We start from the raw sequence: 18106 nt of genomic DNA, 5'->3' as shown, positions 1-18106 counted from the left end.
AGCAACTAATCGTTCAGGCTACCCCAAACTTTCTGGTAAAATATGATTTCGTGTACTCAAAAGACATAAGACTAAAGTATTGTGTCACTCGTCCTGTCGGACATTGGTTGTATGCACGGGGTTCGCATCTATTGATGTAACAGCCACTGGCACAGCACTTGCAAGAGAGGAGTAAGTGATTTTATCATTTGTGGTCTCTAAAAACACAGAGTTGAGGTTATCTGGGGGGTTGTGGAGGAGAGGACTGTCACACTTTTGCTCTTGTGGTTTATTTCTCTCTTTTTTTTTTAATTATTATTATATTTTGTGGCATGCAGAGAGGACCTTCACAGCTTGTTTCTTTTATTTCCCACATCAGAACTGCGACTTTCCTCAGCGGGATTTGGGCAATGGCAAAGTAAAACCCCATCCTGGGGCAGGTTTTGTGATGGGAATATAGAAGCTTTGTTTTTAAACAATTCTGCTCAGTTCCAGGAAATGAAACAAACACACTTTAATCTAGAGGGCAGGAATGCAGCACTTAGCATGGGAAAATGGGGGAGATAACTCTCACGAGCAGCAAAGCAAACCTCCCTGGCATGAGTGAGGAGGCTTCTCACGCTGTTTGGTGTCTTTGCTGTTTGCTGTCAGGTTGTGGCAGGCAAGGCTGGTTCTTGCTGTGCCTGATGCCACTGGGACAGTGCTGGGGAAGGAGGCTGGTGTGAAGCCAGCAACTTGCCAGCGTCTGTCAGAAAAAACAGCTGAGTCTGGGGCCTTCTGGAGGAAAGTGGTGAACAATTTGTGTGCGTGTTACCAGATCTGTTACCTGCTTTTGGCTGTGTAGGTACTAATCTCCCAAGGGAGATGTGTCAAAACGTTGTCAGTTTGCTGGGACTGTGCAGCTAAGAGGTGAGACAAAAATACTAAAGCCAGCAGGATTTCAAAGGAACCCAGTTGCTATATTCATATATATTTTTGTGTGCTGTGTGTCAGAGGGAAGGTGTGCAAAAGCTCTGCACACATCAGTGTAGCTGCAAGTAGGTCTGTTTTGACCCTGATGGAGGAGACAGGGTTTTGACAACCAGAGGTGCAACGCCTGTCCCCAACAGAGATGTTACATCAAATGGCTGGAGCACACTCGCTCCCTTCCCTCCCTCCTGCCTTTGAGGCATTAGTGGACTTTTTGCCTGAAACTGGAGCAGAGAATTTCAGAAAAAAACGTCTCTGGGCCTCCTGAGATTTTACATAGCTTTCAATGTAATAACGTTTACTTTAAGAGCGCTGCTAACTCTCCAAGGCAAGGATTTCCACAATTAGTAACTAGTTTTTCAATTACCCTCCCAGGTTTTGAGAGAGCTGGGAAAGGGAGACTGTGACAGCAAAATTAGATGGAATAAACAGAAAGGGAAAAGTCTGTTATGTACTATAAAAACTATGTAAACACGCCTTAGGAAGGTCAGCCTTAAACACTAAAGTCAATAATTAACACCAAACTCATGGTCTGACCACAGACCACAGGTCACAGTAAGGACAGTTGGGACAATAAGGAATGGAGGGAGCTGGTGCAGGTCTCTGACATTTTGTACTTGTTCACTTAATTAAATGTAAGCATTTACTAAATCATTATATCCTCTGAGTCACATTCAACCCCTTCTTTCCCCACAGTCAGTTCCCAGATGTATTGTTCTCCTGTCAACATGTCAAGACCCTGTTCCCTGACCTTGCATCTGTTACCTATCCTGTGCTGTGGCTGGATGAGGCTTTGGCATAGCTTCTCTCTCACTCTCTCTCATCTAAGTCACTTCTCTACCCATTGTAACCTCTTTGCTGACGTGTGGATAGACCTTTTAGACCAAGAAAGTGGGAATATCTCTTATTCTTGCTAGCACAGCCTTCCTTGTTTCTTCCTACGCTTCTGCCTAAAACATTTACCTACCTGCCTTTTGTCTTTCTTCTGGTACCACCTTCCTGCTTTCTCTCCATATTGCTGTCTGTGGTAGAGCTTCAGCCAGCCTCTCTTTGTTTCCCTTGCTGTCATTTCTGGATGAGTTTGGTCAGTCAGATCTCTCCATGTCTATATTTGCCTTTGCCTGCCACTGATGGCTCCATAGGTCTTATCTCTTGGGCAGTCAGGGAACCTGGAAACAAAATCAAGTTTCGTTATCTTGTTTCCTTAAAAGCAGGGGGGAAATAGTCTTGAGGACGTTTTTTAAAGAGCTCCTCTCCAGATCTGCACAAGGGGCCCGAAATCCCCCTTACACAAAATATCCTCTGACTTGCAAGGCAGACCCACCAGCACAACATGGCTGTACAGTCAACACTGCAGTGTGTCTCCAATATGAGTAAAATTGATTTCACTTCACTTCCCAGCGTGTTTTCCCTCGAGTGGAGCACTGCCCACGCTCCTGCAGGGTATCACTGCCCAGCCTGTCCTGCTCTCTGTGGGACAGAAGGACCCAGTGCTGTGCTGCCCCAGAGCCCTGAGCACAGGCTGAGCCTGCAGATCAGTACCACTGCAAGCAGCTCCCATTTCTCAGGCCCTCCACTCTTTCCTGAAGGAGCCTTTCCACCCTGCTACATCCTCAGCACCCTCCCTGATGCTGAAGAACAGGCAGTGATGCTTGGGAAAGCCATATAAGCCTCGTTGACGCAGAGAGAAATTACATAAGTAGCAGCAGCATGCAAAACTTCAGGGGAAGTCTCCTCTGCTCAGCACTGTGTAGGAAGCTAACAGAAGACTATATGGTTTCCTAGGCACAGCTCCCCTTATTGCTATTTTAATCCAGTGTTGAACATCTTTCCAGGAAGAACAGATAACAGGATACGCTCGCAGACTGCAGCAACAATGTCCTTGTGTCTGTGCTTCCCCCCAGCATATTTCCCACATAGTTTTAGCAGTGACTGGTGCAGAGCCTCGTGGATATGGGTCCAGAGTTTTAATAGGCAGCAGCATCTACATTTCTGCCCTCCCTTGACAAACTCCTGACCCCGTTGTCTCTCACCTTATTACACACAAAATCTGCTTCTGAGATCAAATATTGTGAATGCATGTGACCAGATAAATTTTAACCCCTAGCAATTCAGACAAAATAAATTAAGTAGGGTGTTCTTTTTAACATCAAAGGCTTTTCTTTTTATTCACTCATGTTACACTTTACAATTCAAGCATAAACCAAGTGAGATAATGTAATTGTGCTTCTTCAATTTCAGTAAGGGAGGAGAGTGACTCAGAGCATGTTCGTGTTTTCTTGTCTTCACGTATCTTCTAAATTACATTTTGTATTCAAGCAGTTAAAATTCTGGGTTCTACAGATGGTTCAGAAAGAGAAATGGGACAGTTCAAAAGCCCTCAGAGAGAAAAAGGATGTTCTAAAGATGACCAAGGAATTTCAGGAGTCCTACCTTTTTTGTGCTGTCAGTTGAAATCAGGGGTGGGGGCAAATTTCAATTTGCTGTTTCATCTACTCCTGAAGTTAGTGGTTGAAACTCAGAAGCCACCAACTGTGATTGATGTACTGCCATTCAGACCTTGTTCCTTAGTGATGTAACATTCAGGTACCTTTTGAATGTTCATTTTGTATCTTCAATCATCATAGAAACCAAAAAGGAAAGCAGAGGGATATTAAGCAACATGTCCAAGGCTAACCACAAGGTCAGTACCAAAACAAACTAGTAACTGTAGCTTCTTGTCCTAAAGCTTCACCTGCCTTAACAGCAGCTCAGTGTTTCCTCATTAAGGATTTTCATTGCCATCAAATTGCTCCTTTAAAGTGGTTTCAATGTAGGCAGTATTACTTTTCCAGACACACATTTGAACATACATATCAACCTATGTAACTGGTAACATAGTAATATAAGAGAAAATCAAGCTTTAAAAGACAATTAAAAGCCTGGCAAATGATGAACTGCTTCTTTTAGGTCTTCTGATTGATCACAGATTCCTCTGACTGTGTTGTAGAAGAGGTTGCTGACAACACTGTAGATTTAGGAATGGCCTTCCATTCATAGTTTCCACTTCTGGCTGAAGCAGGAATGCCATAATTGGCTTTTTGCTCCGCACGGAAGGGATCTCTCTCACCTCTGCTGAGGTGAACAAAGCAATTGCTTTTCCCATAACACTTTTCTACTCTCTTGTTCAGCTGTCACCTCTCAGACCTGTTATGTTCCCTCCTAGGGCTCTTGTACCAGGAATATCGAGATAAGTCTACACGCGAGGAGATTGAAACCAGGCGACTGCAGGATTCACAGACAGACCCTGAGGAGACTTCACCCAGCGAGGAAACCCCATCTGAAGCAGAGCCTACAAGTACAACTGAAAACAAAGCTCCACCACAAATCAGTTTGCTGAGGAACTCCAACTCCAGGTTCAACTTATGGCAAGATCTTCCCGAGATCCGGAGCAGCGGTGTCCTCAGCATCCTCCAGCCAGATGAGATCAAGCTGCAGGAGGTAATGAGGGAAGGAGGAGTGCTTCTTAACTGCATTGCTGCTTTAAAAAGTGAGAGTGGATTAAGGCAGATTATCAAGATTTAAAAACTAAAAGCTTCACAGCAGTCACAGACAAGCCTTGCCCTGCTGAGTATTTTCTGTGTTGCTCTGGTTAGCATCCCTCACTCTTTCTTGAAACTACAGGTGTTGTTCCATATTCTGTATGTTCTGTTGCTGCTGGACATTTCTGTAGCAAAAAGAACTTTTCCCTTTTTTGATTCAGCTTTAGGAGCAATTTACAAAGGAAGAGGGATAATGAGGAGGTTTTTACAGTAGAGCTTTTGATTCCAGTGCACATTAATCCTCTTCTGAAGTTACTAGCAGGACACATACTTTCCACTAGAAATCTTAGAAGAATTCAACTGTAAGGTTTTGAATGTGATGGCATTAATAGAAAGAGAAGAGATGGAGACTGATAAACTTCCTTATATTTAATTTTTGTTACTTGGAGTCTATTGCAAAACAGGAAAAAATAATGACAGGTATATTTGGGTTTTAGCCATCCAGTGCAGTGACATCACTGCTTTAGAGTCTCATGCTGTTGACTTACAGGGCTGCATCAGACAGTGAAAGGAGTGGGTGGGGGTAGCTGCCACAAGTCATGAAAACATCAGTTGCACAGCAATTTACAACTGGTTGCTGTTCTGGGGAGTGTGGGGAGCCTGAGTGCTCTCTGTCAGTGCAGAGCACTGCATTCACAGCAGCTGATGAGCCTCGTTTAGTGTGTGATGTGCGTTGTAACACGAGCAGTGGGACTTCAAAGGCCCCATCCCTTGAGTCCAACCATACTCCTGTACCAGCATTGCTTCTGCTGAGATGGTTGTGGCAGTGTGTCTGTTCATCTCTGCCTTGTGAGATTGTATCCCAGGTGTTGAAGAACACCTCAGGGTGTGAGCAGTTCCCCTAAGTTTACTTGGAGCTGCACAATCCTCACTGATGAACTCCTTGTGCACACAGAGCCAGTGCTCATCCTGTGCCCCGGGGGCTGTGATGGGCAGGGCTGTGCCACTCACACCCTTAGTGCAATGGCCCCATGTTTATACACAGCACCTTGGGCTGGCAAGCACGGGCTGTTAGTGAGTCAGGGTTAGGGCTGAAGGTGACTGAAATGATTTGTTGCTTTTCCATGTTCTTCTTCTGCACTGGTTATTTCCATATCAGATTTGTTCTGTTTACCTGGCAAAACATGATACTTCAAAGTGCCAGCATTACAAACACAATCTGGCATCTGAAAAATTACAAGCTTTTCTTTTTCTTTTTTTGCTTCAAAATGAAGAGTTTTTTACAGAGAAATATTTGCTTAAAAGTGTGCACTATAGATTTCAAAGCCTGCCATTTCTGTTAAGTTACATTCATTACCTGTAGGTGTTTTAAGGAAAAAAAAAATCTCTGTGCTGCTAAATCCCTGCATTAAGTGTGCTCAATTTTCTCCTCTCTGCTTAAATAACAAGAGAAATAAAGCAGATGGAGAATGGGACAGTGCTGCCTTAAAGAAGTGCTGTGCTTTCTCCAGCGTTACTTTATCACAGCTGAAATTTCCTTCCTGTTTGTTCTGGGATTAGCACAGTAAGAGATTATAATGTTGCTCAAAGCCAGAAAGCTGTGAAATTGGCTGAACATTGAATGGACAAAGTGGAGAATTTGCTTTGTGAGGAGAGTCAAGAACAGGAAACGAGGAGGGCTGGAGGAATCACTGAGGCAATCGAGGAGCTGATGTTGGATCCAGCCTTGCTATAAGCAAGCACTGCTTGCTCCTGCAGTGCTGGAACCCTGCTCAAGCTGGATGTGAACTGTGAGTGTGAGCTGTACACAGGGGCTTGGTTTGGTGAATGTAAAATGTTCAGCTTCACGAAGGAGAATTGGAGACATTTTCCTGAAGTACAGGACAGCAGAAATTATGGAGTTAACATCTTAAGGACAAAATCGTACCTATCTGACCTGTTTTATCTACAAAGCTGCAGTAAACACAGGGCCTGGAAGAGCTTGTAGTTCTTCAGCCAGGAGAGATAGAACAAAAGTATTATTGAGACCACAGGAAACAGTACTGGTACACAGATTGAAAGAAAGTTGAAGTTAGCACCCCTCTTCACAGCCGAGGAAGGGAACATCACTGTAGATGTGACAGAGCAGGGCATAAACACTCAGGAAAAGTCACACATCTGCAGTAATCTTCAAAGTGAGAGAGACAGGAACAAGAAGAGGAATCTGGTCTTCATTATGGGCGATGATGGAAAGTTGCTGAGCAGCCTATCAATGCAAGGCAAAAAAAGACACAGGTGTTTTTCAAGCATCAAAACAAGAAAATTGACTGGAAGACCAATGAATGCTTGAAAAGTGTCATGGAAGGCAATTTGTTATTGTCCCCATTGGAACAAATGAGTCAGAAAATGGAGTTTCAGGAAGAAAAAAAAAAAAAACAACAAGAAACCAACCAAAAAACCCCAAACCCAACCACCTCCAAATCCACATCCACATTTCAGAAACTTCAGAAAAAAAAAAAAGTTGCAGCACAGCCCATTAACCCTGGGAACTCAGAATTCAGACAGCCATGGACTCTGCCATGCCAGCCTTTTCCATCTGAAGCACAAGTGAGAGTAGAAAGATACAAAACAACAACTGGAAGTAGCCCAGAAAAATACGGCTGCAAATGCAGAAAAATACATGGTACAGACCACAAAGGTCAGGGAAATACAAAAATTAGGTGCTACTGGAATAATTATCAGAAGCGACCAAGTCATTGATAGGGTAGTTTCAATTACCTGGATGTGTGTTGAGCAAACACAGCAGAACATAAATCACCAAGGGCTTTCTTCTAACTCCCTAGAAGATGTAACCATGCAAGAAGAACAAGCCAAAAGAAATGCTCTGGGTTCTGACATGGAGGCAGAGTGGAAGGAGTGACAGGCACCTGTGTGTAGCAGGAGGAAGAAATGCCTTGAGAGAACACACTCCCTGTGTTACGTGAGATTTACATTAGAACAAACTCTGTCCCCAAGGCACCAGGCTCTGAAGAGATAGTGATCCAGAGAAATGACATTTAATCAGTGAAAATTCTTTCAGCATGAGCCTAAATAAAATACTGGTATGGCCTTTTTGTGGAGCAGCTCTGTGGTTTATTCCTACTTCCTAGTTCAGTTCTCTCCTTTTCAGTTTGTCCTTGTTTTATTTGCTGTATAGTTTCTTCATTTTGACCTTTCTTGCTTGCTACCTGTATTATGTTATGGTTGGACTCTATCTTATAGAACTGTTTAGGTTGGAAAAGGCCTCTGATTTTCCTACACCCTGTTTATCTTCTGTGTTTAAGGAGGTTTGGAGCTGAGTGGAACTCATCCAAAACAATTTGGAAATGAAAATAGTTTAGCAAACTATTAGTCTTTGAACTGAACCATTTTTGCTGAGATGTATGAGCTTTGATAGAAGTTTTTGCCAGGTATTTTTTAGATTCAGGTCACTTTGGTGTTAGAAGAAGGGTTGAGACAGACTAGTCTGCACCCATGGTGTGAATTTAGGTGAGAGAGCTGCTGCTCTGGAAATATTCTTTGCTTGAGCAAAAGTTGTGTGCACTGGTGGCATGGCCTGTGTGGAAGAGCACACTTGACAAGCAGGCAGTCTTTCTTTTTTGTTCCATTTTCACAAAAATGTCCAGGAAATACTTAATTTAGTCTCCTTCACTGAGTAAATCTTAGATTTCAAACCTTCAGGGTGCTCTTGTGCTGAACTTACTGCGCTGACCCCGTGAAGGCAACCAGGTCTGAGAGTTGATCAAAGCCAATACTGTGGCAAGGGGGTCAGAGCAATGTCCCTCCTGGACTAGACCAGGACTCCCCCTTCTTCCCTGGTGGGTTATGTGAAGAGCAGGGCCAGCAGGAATGGGTATTTCCAATCCATGCAATAAAACCCCATATTACCTCAGTGGGAATTGAGCCTGTAGGATTAATCTTGTCCTCGATGACTCTTATTTCTTTTCCTTTTTGATCTTCTGCATTTCCTTCTTCCTTAGGCTTCCTTTTCCTTTCTCAGCATCCTTGCCAAAACATAAGCAATGGAAATGATAGCATAGCTTTTACATGCTTATGAGATTTCATGAAGTTAATGACCCAGGGGACTGATGGTGTGGTCATGTTTCCAAGACAGAGTTTCAGGCTCAGGAGACAGCAATATGTCAACTGACATTTAGTTCAGATTTTCTCCTAATATTTTTGCACTTCTGAGACCAGAAGTTGATGCTCTTTTTTTCTAGTGACTGCTTAGAGCTGGCAGAGCTCAGTTACTCCACAGGGATCACATCATTGCATGGCAGGCGGATGTTTGGTGCCAGTTGAGGAGGTTTGCAGCTTGTTTTTCCCATCCAAAGCAGAAACAACTGGCTGGGCTGCTTGGAGCAGGTACTTTTGGTCTGCAGAGTTCTAGCTGGATCTCCAGTGTAAATTAGGAATCTGGCACCTTGCACGTGCTATGAACGCTTCCAGAAGCTTGTCCTGACCAGTGAAGATGTTCTTTACTTTCAGCATCTCCTTAAATCAGAACCCTGTGCACGGATATTTTCCCTATGGATTTCATCATTTCTTTAGGATGGCCAGCACTCTGCACCTGCCCATGCACCCTCCACTGTGGTGAACAGCAAACACACACAAATTGATTTCTCCAAACAGGCAGAGGGGCTTCTACAGACCAGGAAGCAACCTCCTAGAGGAAGCAAATTGGCTGAAGGTTTAAAGGCTGTGGTAGAGTGGCAAGTCTTGATCTTGGCTCTCACAGCCATCCTGCAATCAAATTTGGCAGAAAAAATGATAGGAGGTGTCAATCTCCAGGATATCTGGAAGGGATAGTTGGCTGTACCAGCATGTCCTGTCTTATTCTTTGTTGTATCTTTGTGTATTTCCACTTCTGCTCTCATTTTTCAAATAAAAATATACAGTTAAAGCTGTAAAAGTTGCATTTAGGACTGAGTTGGTCATGCAGAAAGAGAGAGGTTCTCTGCCAGGTTCACCAGGTGCCTGGGTAGAGCTGTTGGAGAAGCTGAACTGATACTCCTCCACTTTTCTCATGAGGAAACTGGCCTTGAAAAAAAATCCAGCACCCTCTTATTCCTTAAACACTCTCTGATGCAGTCACTGACTGATAGAGTCATCTCTATCCATCTTCCTTCAGGGGGCTGAGCTTCACTCTCTGGTGCAGGAAGGGACCACATGTTTGAATTTACTGCCCACTGGGAATGCTTCCTGGGCTACCAACCCTGCAAAGAGCTGAAACATCACTTAAACTGCTATTTTAGCAGCTCTGGATTGAGTAACAGTCCCTCCTTGCTGTGCCTGTCCTCCAGATCTTGGACTGCAGCACAGTGTCAGGGACACAGCCCAGGTCTCTGCCTTGGGTTCTTCTGTGGTGCACAGTGATATTTCCAGGAAAAGGCCAGAAACTGCTCAGTGGAGAACATCAAATAATTTCTTTAAAAAGAGCAAACAAACAAACAAACAACAAGCAAACCACAACACAGCCCTTCAGCTAATTCAGAAGATATCTTAATATATGCACAGCACAAAAAGTCCTGCATGTACCTGTAGCTCCTCTGGATGACCTTGGCTGTAGCTGGGCCCCACAGCTGCTGGGAGAGCTCAGGGCCCTGCCACTGCCCTGCCCAGGCCCTGGGCAGGAGGGGAGCATCCAAGCAGCTTTTGATTCAAGGAAATGAGACTTTCACTGACCTATAAAAGGTTCCTCTCTCAGTAGTGGCTGCATGGGCCAGCCCCAGGACAAGGAGCCCAAGACTGCACCTTCATCAAGAGATGTCTGAAGGATCTAACAATTTTTCAGCTCTCGTGAGAATCTGCAGTTAATCTTACTTCAACTAATGGTAGCTGTGTAAATACTCTCCTTTTGTATCTCATTCTGAACAAAGGCAACAAAGACTCCCTCAGAGAATGAGGAAGTTCTGTGTGCCAATAGTGGACTGTCTCTGTGGCACCTACTGTAGGCAGAAGACTATATATCTTCATCTCATTAAATTGATTTTTATCTCCAAACCAAACCACCAATTTATCTTTCTGCTTCCACAGACCACATCCTTGGTCTGAGGCTTTGCTCCAGTTTTCTCTTCTAACAGGATAAGCAAAGGCTGAAGTTTGGAGTTAATTTATGATTGATGGTATTAGTTAGGGACTACCATGTCTCATCCTGGTCCTCTGTGGATTGGGTCAGAAAAGTGTATGGCCAGGGCTGACCAGGGAGCCTCACTTGGACAGTAACAGCTCTATTTCCTTTGGGTCAGGGCAGATGGTTGAGGGAGGAAACCTTCCCTGTTCAAGTCACTATCCCCTGTAACATGTGGCAAATGCATTGCAGGCTTCCCTCTCCCTGTCCTCTGAGCTGGAGGGTGGGTGCAAGGCCCATGGCTGTGCAGCACAGATGTTCTCAGTAACGCCGGGGTGCCTCTCTGTAGAAGCAGAAGGTTCCTGCTGATTGCTTTCTTTGGGATTCTCCCCCAGGCCATGTTTGAGCTGGTTACTTCTGAAGCCTCATATTACAAGAGCCTGAATCTGCTGGTGTCTCACTTCATGGAGAATGAACGCCTGAAGAAGATCTTACACCCGTCTGAGGCACACATCCTTTTCTCCAATGTCCTGGATGTGATGGCTGTCAGCGAGCGGTAAGGCAGCTGCTGAATGGCTTTAGCTAACCTCAGCTGTACAGGGATGGAGGAGCTGACTGCTCCTGGGGATTGCCTGGCACAGACAGGCCACAATTAAATATGGGTGCTGGCTTTCTCATCTAGGTTCCTGTTGGACCTGGAGCAGCGGGTGGAGGAGAACATCGTGATCTCGGACGTGTGCGACATTGTGTACCAGCACACAGTCAATCACTTCTCCGTGTACATCACCTACGTGTCCAACCAGACCTACCAGGAGAGAGCTTACAAGCAGCTTCTGTGAGTTCCAGTCCTTGTTGCTAAATTACTTTGCAAAATGGTGCAGGCCACGGATTTAGCTGTAATTTTGATATGTATGAGAAAGGGCTGGATAGCACGGAAACAGGATTTCCCACTTCACTGATTTCTCACTACAGCCATAAAAAAAACCCCCACAATGAAAGGCTTTATAGTAAAGATAGAGTTATGTAGTATGCAGGTAACATGGCAAGTAAATTCAGAACCAGCAGTTCCCAGCTGTGGGAAATAGTTGTGGTGCACACAGGGCCACGTGATTGTGAAATGCACGTATTTTTAAACTGCAAGTAGAGGCAAGAGATAAAAGGCCATGAATATAATATAGATCTCTGATGACACAAACAGCCACTGCTTTTCCCAAGCTTTTCAGCAAGACATTTGACCTTCCCAAATTTGATAATTAACTCTTTTTCAGAACAACAGAATTTTCTTAAAAGGAAAAAAAAAAAAAAAGCAAACGCTATTTGCTTCACATTCTGGTGTTACACACACAGACTTAGGCCTGAGGGTATAATCCAAGATATTTTTGTAGTATTTTTCAAGTTTAGCAAGTCTTTTGGTCCAGTAGGAATTCTCTGATACCAGCTCAAAACAATGAGTGCCCTACAAGCTTGTCTTTGAGCAGGAGATTTAATTTTTCTTTAGTTACAGTGTCCTGGATTCTTTCAGGACAGCCCATTGCCCATGGTGCAGTGTATTTTCTCCTGTAGCAGCAGCTGGTTCAGGCGAGCGTAACAATCCCAAGTCCTTTTTATTTCCTGCTCTCCAGCTTTTGAGGAAAAATCCTACTTTTAAGGGGCTTCTGCTGAGCTTGGCCAGCTGTTCTCTCCAAAAGGAGGGTACAACAGGGTTCCTTCAGTCAGAGGTGAGCAGTGCAACTGCAGAATAGAAACGGTTTGCTTACAGTCATTAACTAAATGCTCAGAAGCAAAGCAGCAATAGGCTGGATCATTTGAGCTTAAAAAGGACCTGTTGGAGATGGAGGTATTCCTCAGTGTGAATTCCGAGGGCAGCATTTTTTGTCTGTGAGAACACACGAAGCAAACTGAAAAGAGCAGACTCCCTCCGAAGCCCAGGCTCCCAGCTAGCACTGGAATTTTGCAGCACTGGGCTGAACTGGAAGCCCGAGGTGTGTCACAGTTCCCCCCACTGGGCAGGTGAGTCACAGCATCACGGAGTACCTGCTGCAGCAGGGAGCACTGCCAGTGGCTTCTCTTGGATGTCGTGAGGAACACTCAGTACAGACGGGTTTAGCACCGTTAGCAGCCTCGTTGGCTCCACGCTGTTTCTGCTGGCCAGGGCTCCAGCAGTGCCGGCCTTCCCCGGGGCCTTGTGGCTACCAGGAAGCTTTGGCTTTGACTGTGGCAGCTGGGCCTTCTGAGACTGCTCCATGCAGCTGTGTCCATGGCCCACCCATGTCCTCATCTCCTGGGAACACCATCAGGGAAGGCTTGGGGCATGGCCCCTGCCCTTCTCAGGCCAGATAATGATTGCCATCCTCCAGCTAAGCAGCAAGGAATATCCGAGCTTGAGCTGTTCTGTGGCTTGTCTTGTTCTTATGACTGTGTGAATTTTACCTTGTCACAGAGTTCCAACTGTGTAAAAATATATAATTATGGTTCTGACTCATGTACTTGGACACACACCCCATTCACACACACCTACGCACGCAGTGTATGCTGCTGAGCTGGAGATGAACATATGTGAATGCTACCATGGCTTGTACATTAGAAATCTATTTTTTCCCTCCCCCAACACTATAAATAGTTTTAGATTCAAACTAAAATACACCTAGAGGCATTCAGTCCCCTCCTCCTCTCTTATCTTCTGTTGCAGATGCTGTCTCTTGAGACCAAGCTGCTTTTGGGTCACCAGCCGTATAGGCGAGTCCCAGGCAGGGTAGCACTCAAAGTCCTCACCTTCTCTGTCTCTCCTCTCAGCCAGGACAAACCAGCTTTCCGGGACGTGATCTCACAGCTGGAGCTGGATCCCAAGTGCAAAGGCCTGTCCTTTTCTTCCTTCCTGATTCTGCCATTTCAAAGAATCACTCGGCTCAAGCTGCTAGTGCAGGTAGAGTTTTGCTCTTATCTCTGTCACAAAGGTCTTCTGGATCACTCCTGTAATTTTCTTTTCCAGCAGCTGTGAATGGGGCTTAGATACAGCCATGATCAACCCTAGAGCTGGGGGAAGCCTTTCCACAGTTAGACGTTCTCCATGACTACAGAAAAAAGATTTCAGTCTTGCAGAGACCATCCCCAAGTTAGTCTTGGATTTGCCAGATAGCTTTTACTGAGTGAGAGAGTGGGAAGGGACTTTACTGAGCTGCTAGAAAGGGCAGCAGCAGTCCATTAACCCAGCTGCCTGATGGTTAGGATGGTGACACACAGATGCAGAACAGCTGGTGGACATGAGGATGCTACATTGTATGGTGGCTTGGACCAGACTGTCAACCATTTTCCTCCTGTGCTTTGCCAGCTTGTCTAAACACTGCTGGAGAACATGCTTGTAGAGATGAGGAAGCAGCTCAGTCCCAAATGGTCTTATCCCAGTGGCAGTACCAGTAACATTATCTGTCAGTGCCAGCTCTAGCTATACTTATTTATTAATTTATGTATAAAATAAGAGTCTGCCTGTTATATTTCCCTTAGATATAAGGTCATATGGGAACAGGTTTTAATGAGAAATAGGAACCAAGAGGTGAGAGTCACTGTACTCTGTCACCTCTCCTGTAATTAGGCTGATGGCCAGCAGTAGCTCGTAGGCTAGCGAAGACCTTTCTGTGCCCTCAGGTTGGGATCACCATTAACACAGCCTTTCCTCCCCTGCAGAACATTTTGAAGAAAGTGGAAGAGAAATCTGACAGGGAATCTACAGCCCTGGATGCACATAAAGAATTGGAAACAGTAAGTCTGAATAGATTAACTGAAGACCATTAGGATTAAACCATGATGCTCATTTCATGCACACACACCCCTCAAAAAATGACCTATGGACTACATTTCATCCTGGAGCTGTCTCTTTGAATCCTGTCACTGCATTTCAAGAGTAATTTTTTTTTTTAAGTCTGAAAGATGGACTAAGCTAGGCAGCACTTTAATGTCAGTGACAAGGAATCCCTTGCCAACAGCAGATGTGTGTGCTTCTGCCATAGGAAATGGCAGAGGGAATGTTTTTCCTTGGGGTCTCCAGGAACACAAGAACACAAGCCATTTTTGCAGATACCTGAAGGTGATGGATCCCATTGAGAGGTGTAATTAGTGGCAGCAGAGTACAACTGTGTCAGGTTTCCTCCAACACAACACACTTCTTCCTCTGACCTAGAATAACAGTTTCCTAATGAAGTCCCCAAGCCTGCCTTTAGCCCTCTTCCCCGAGTCTGGGAGGTAGATGTGGTGTTCAGTTGTGCTAGTTACTTCTGTGTACAAAACACCAGGAAGGCAGTGGGATGTTTTCTATCTGGGCTCTTCCTGACATGGTCAGACAGGCTGATTTCGTATATGAATGGTCTGGACATAGCTGGCAGCTACATGTGCTGGGACAGAGTGCTTGGAACATCTCCTGACTCCTGCAGTTCAGCATAAGCATTTGAAGTTGAAAACTCTGCTAGAACATTACCCTGAGCACGGGCTTGCAGCTTCTGACTGAAACACTGGGACAGAACTGGCTCTGGGATTTGGCCTCAGCTAGTCTAGGAAGTGTACACTTGGAGATTGCTCGGGATGAAGATGGACCTTTCAGTGAAGGATGTTCTGTGCTACATCAGTGTTTGCAGAATCCCTCTGGATGTATCTGTTAGCCAATTCTTTTCCCACTGGTCAGTAGCCTGAGGAAGGCCTGTTCCTGTGGCATGCAGGTGACTACAGCTGCTGATGGAAAAATGCTGGCTTTATATTCAGTTATCAGTGACTCACATGATCAGTTTGCTAACTCCTTTGCATGGTTAAACACTGATCTGTAAGTGTTTAAGCTTAGATACCTCATATCCAGCTACGTACAGGCATCACAACTGAGGTCATCTAGTGCTTATTTTCTCTGTAGGGATCTTGTTTGAGAGACAAGAGGTGGTCACTGTTTCAGTTGCTGGTACTTGGGTGGATTTTGAGTTGCAGAAACAGAGCACAAAGTGGAGCTTGTTCTCCAGTGTAATTTTTCTGCCAAGCCAGTTCTCCAGGGAGTTGCTCCTTATGAAACAGACAGTGGCATCTAGGTTAAGGTCCCTGTAACAGGGTAGTGCCTGCAGTTGGCTGTGGGTTTTCAGTCAAAAGTTTGCACTCAGAACACAACTGGGCTCTGTATGATTAACAACGTCTCTTTCCCTGGGACATTTCATAGCCTTGGCAGCTGATGCTGCTTGGCAGAACCACAGCATTTGCATTTTTGAAATGAAGATGTTTGGCTTCCTTCTCTTCTTGAAGATGACACTGCACATGTTCCTCATTTCAAGTGTTGGGAGCAGGGGAGATGAGATACATGATGTGTCAGGATCCGGAAAATGAACTGTTCCTTTTGCTGTGCAACAGGAACATTGTTTACACTGTCTGGTTCAGTAACCAAATGGAGCCACCTAATGTGTCCTCTGATATCCAGTTCCACCTGTAACATCTTCTGGGTGTTTGGGGGTTTTTGGTCGTTTGGGTTCTGAGGTTTTTTCCCCTTCTCTTTTTCATGCGAACACAATAGATAGAAGAGCTTGGCTTGGACAATTCCTGTTACAGCAGGGCACTTCCCTCATGGTCAGGCCTTTCCATGCTGTCCAGCACTTCAGGCCAGTGGAGGCAAACCTTTCTGCTCTCTTTTCCCAGGTGGTGAAAGCCTGTAATGAAGGTGTCCGGAAGATGAGCCGAACAGAGCAGATGATCAGCATCCAGAAGAAGCTGGAATTCAAGATCAAGGTATAAGCACAGGCTGGTAATGATGTTAAAGGTAGATGAAAGCTACAAAGGGAAACACTTGAAAGCTGAAAAATACCCAGATGAAGATTGTCATGGCATTTTAATTCATCACTGCATTTATGCATTATGTACAGTCTCTAATTACCTGGTGCTGATCTATTTTGGCTCCACTAAGGGAATGACTAAATCAATTTAATATATACCATGAAACTCCAGTGCTGAGTATAAAGTTGTCAATCCTTTTCATGAGTGCCATGGAGATGCTTCTCAGGTCTTTCTGCTTCATGAACTTTAAGGATCACATTTAGCTTCCCAGTAACCTTCTTATGTACCTGAACAACCAAAACAAAAAAATCTGATTTTTCCAGAGCACTTCACCAGTGTGTTGGGGCTAGACCACAGCCCACAGGACAGCAGTACATTGGGGTAGCTACAAAGCTGCCTCCACTTCTGGTAAAGCTTGGGTTTTAATGCAAGGCAGGAGCTGGTTCATCCCTGGAGCAGGTCTGCCTTGGGCACTGGCACAGGGAGAAGAGTGCAAGGACTGTGCCACCGTGCATGTGGCAAACACTGGAAGGGAGCAAAGGTAGAAAGGGTAGCAATTATACAGATATTTTTTCAATATTTTGGTCAGTGGGAAGTGTAGTGTTCTTCTAGTATAAGATGTATTTTATTCCGGGCTTCTTGTTTTTAACGCAGTGTGTGTTAAAACTCTAGCAGAAGTGCTGTGGTGGCTCGTGGACAGTATCTCCTCCTGGCTAGGACAGACACAACCAGTTAAAACCCATTTAACCTGATTTTTTTAATAGCCAAAAGGCCAAATACATGTTTTTGAAAGTCAGTCTCCCTGGCCAGAAAAGCTCAGCCCAGGTGATGAGACATGGGCTCTCCTGGAGAGAGCTCAGGGCGTGGGCTGTTGTTTCAATCTAGCATTGCCATCCTTAGGTGTCTGTCCATTCTCAGGCCCCTGCTGTGCCCCTGTCTGAGTGCTGTCACACTGCTGGGCTGTGCTGTGGGTGGCAGAGGGCACTGCCCTCTCCTTGCAGCTCTGCTGCAGCCTCTGCAGTGCAGGTTGTGCTGACGGAAGCTCACCACCCCTCCTTTTGCACCTCTTGTTACTTTCAACGTCCTGACCACTTGAATCCAAGGGGTTTTGCTCCTCTGCTGAACTTTGCCATCTTTTCCTCCCTTCTAGTCTGTGCCCATCATCTCCCACTCCCGCTGGCTGCTGAAGCAGGGGGAACTGCAGCAAATGAATGGTCCAAAGACATCACGAACACTTCGCACCAAGAAACTCTTCAGAGAAATCTACCTGTTTTTGTTCAATGATCTGCTGGTGATTTGCCGGCAAATTCCTGGGTGAGTGCAAAATTTGGGTAGTACACAGGACACTTCATTAGTCCTATTTGCTCCTGGGTTTATCCAAGCTGTGATCCTGTCCTGTCCCCCAGGCACAGGGAGGGCATCCTGGCCTGACCTGTACACCTCCCTCCATCAGTCACCTTGCCTTTGAGCACAGCTGACTCTTCATGGGTGGCGTGGCTCTCTCTGGCTGAAACTTTATGGCAAACAGGAGTTAAACAGATCCCAGGCCAGGTCTTCCAGCAGGGTAAGTGAGCATGTATCCAGCAGTTTCTGCAGGGTGGCAATGAGTTGCACTGACCGGTGGGCTGACCCAGGAGGCCTGCCTTCCTGTCAAGAAGTGATTTTTGACTCATCACTGCCTGAGGAACAGCTCAGATTTAGTCAATTAAGCCTTTAAAAAAGCAGACTAGAAAGTTTGAGCAGCAGGGAGGGGTATAAA

General features: G+C 45.2%; 1 protein-coding gene across 4 annotated transcripts in view; it reads left to right on the top strand.

Annotated features, from left to right (window-relative positions):
- Positions 1-18106, top strand: part of NGEF (neuronal guanine nucleotide exchange factor) — a 50632-nt gene that overhangs the window by 25465 nt on the left and 7061 nt on the right. For all 4 annotated transcript variants that reach the window (XM_027661899.1, XM_027661898.1, XM_027661900.1 and 1 more), the window contains 7 exons: positions 4154-4428; positions 10953-11113; positions 11240-11392; positions 13351-13480; positions 14239-14313; positions 16213-16302; positions 17498-17661. In XM_027661899.1, coding sequence (XP_027517700.1) covers positions 4154-4428; positions 10953-11113; positions 11240-11392; positions 13351-13480; positions 14239-14313; positions 16213-16302; positions 17498-17661 — 1048 coding nt within the window. The remainder of the gene's footprint in view (positions 1-4153; positions 4429-10952; positions 11114-11239; positions 11393-13350; positions 13481-14238; positions 14314-16212; positions 16303-17497; positions 17662-18106) is intronic.

Source organism: Corapipo altera, unplaced genomic scaffold, assembly GCF_003945725.1.
Source record: "Corapipo altera isolate COAL_440 unplaced genomic scaffold, ASM394572v1 175, whole genome shotgun sequence".
NCBI classification, from domain to species: domain Eukaryota; kingdom Metazoa; phylum Chordata; class Aves; order Passeriformes; family Pipridae; genus Corapipo; species Corapipo altera.
This window is presented reverse-complemented; position numbering and strand designations above follow the sequence as displayed.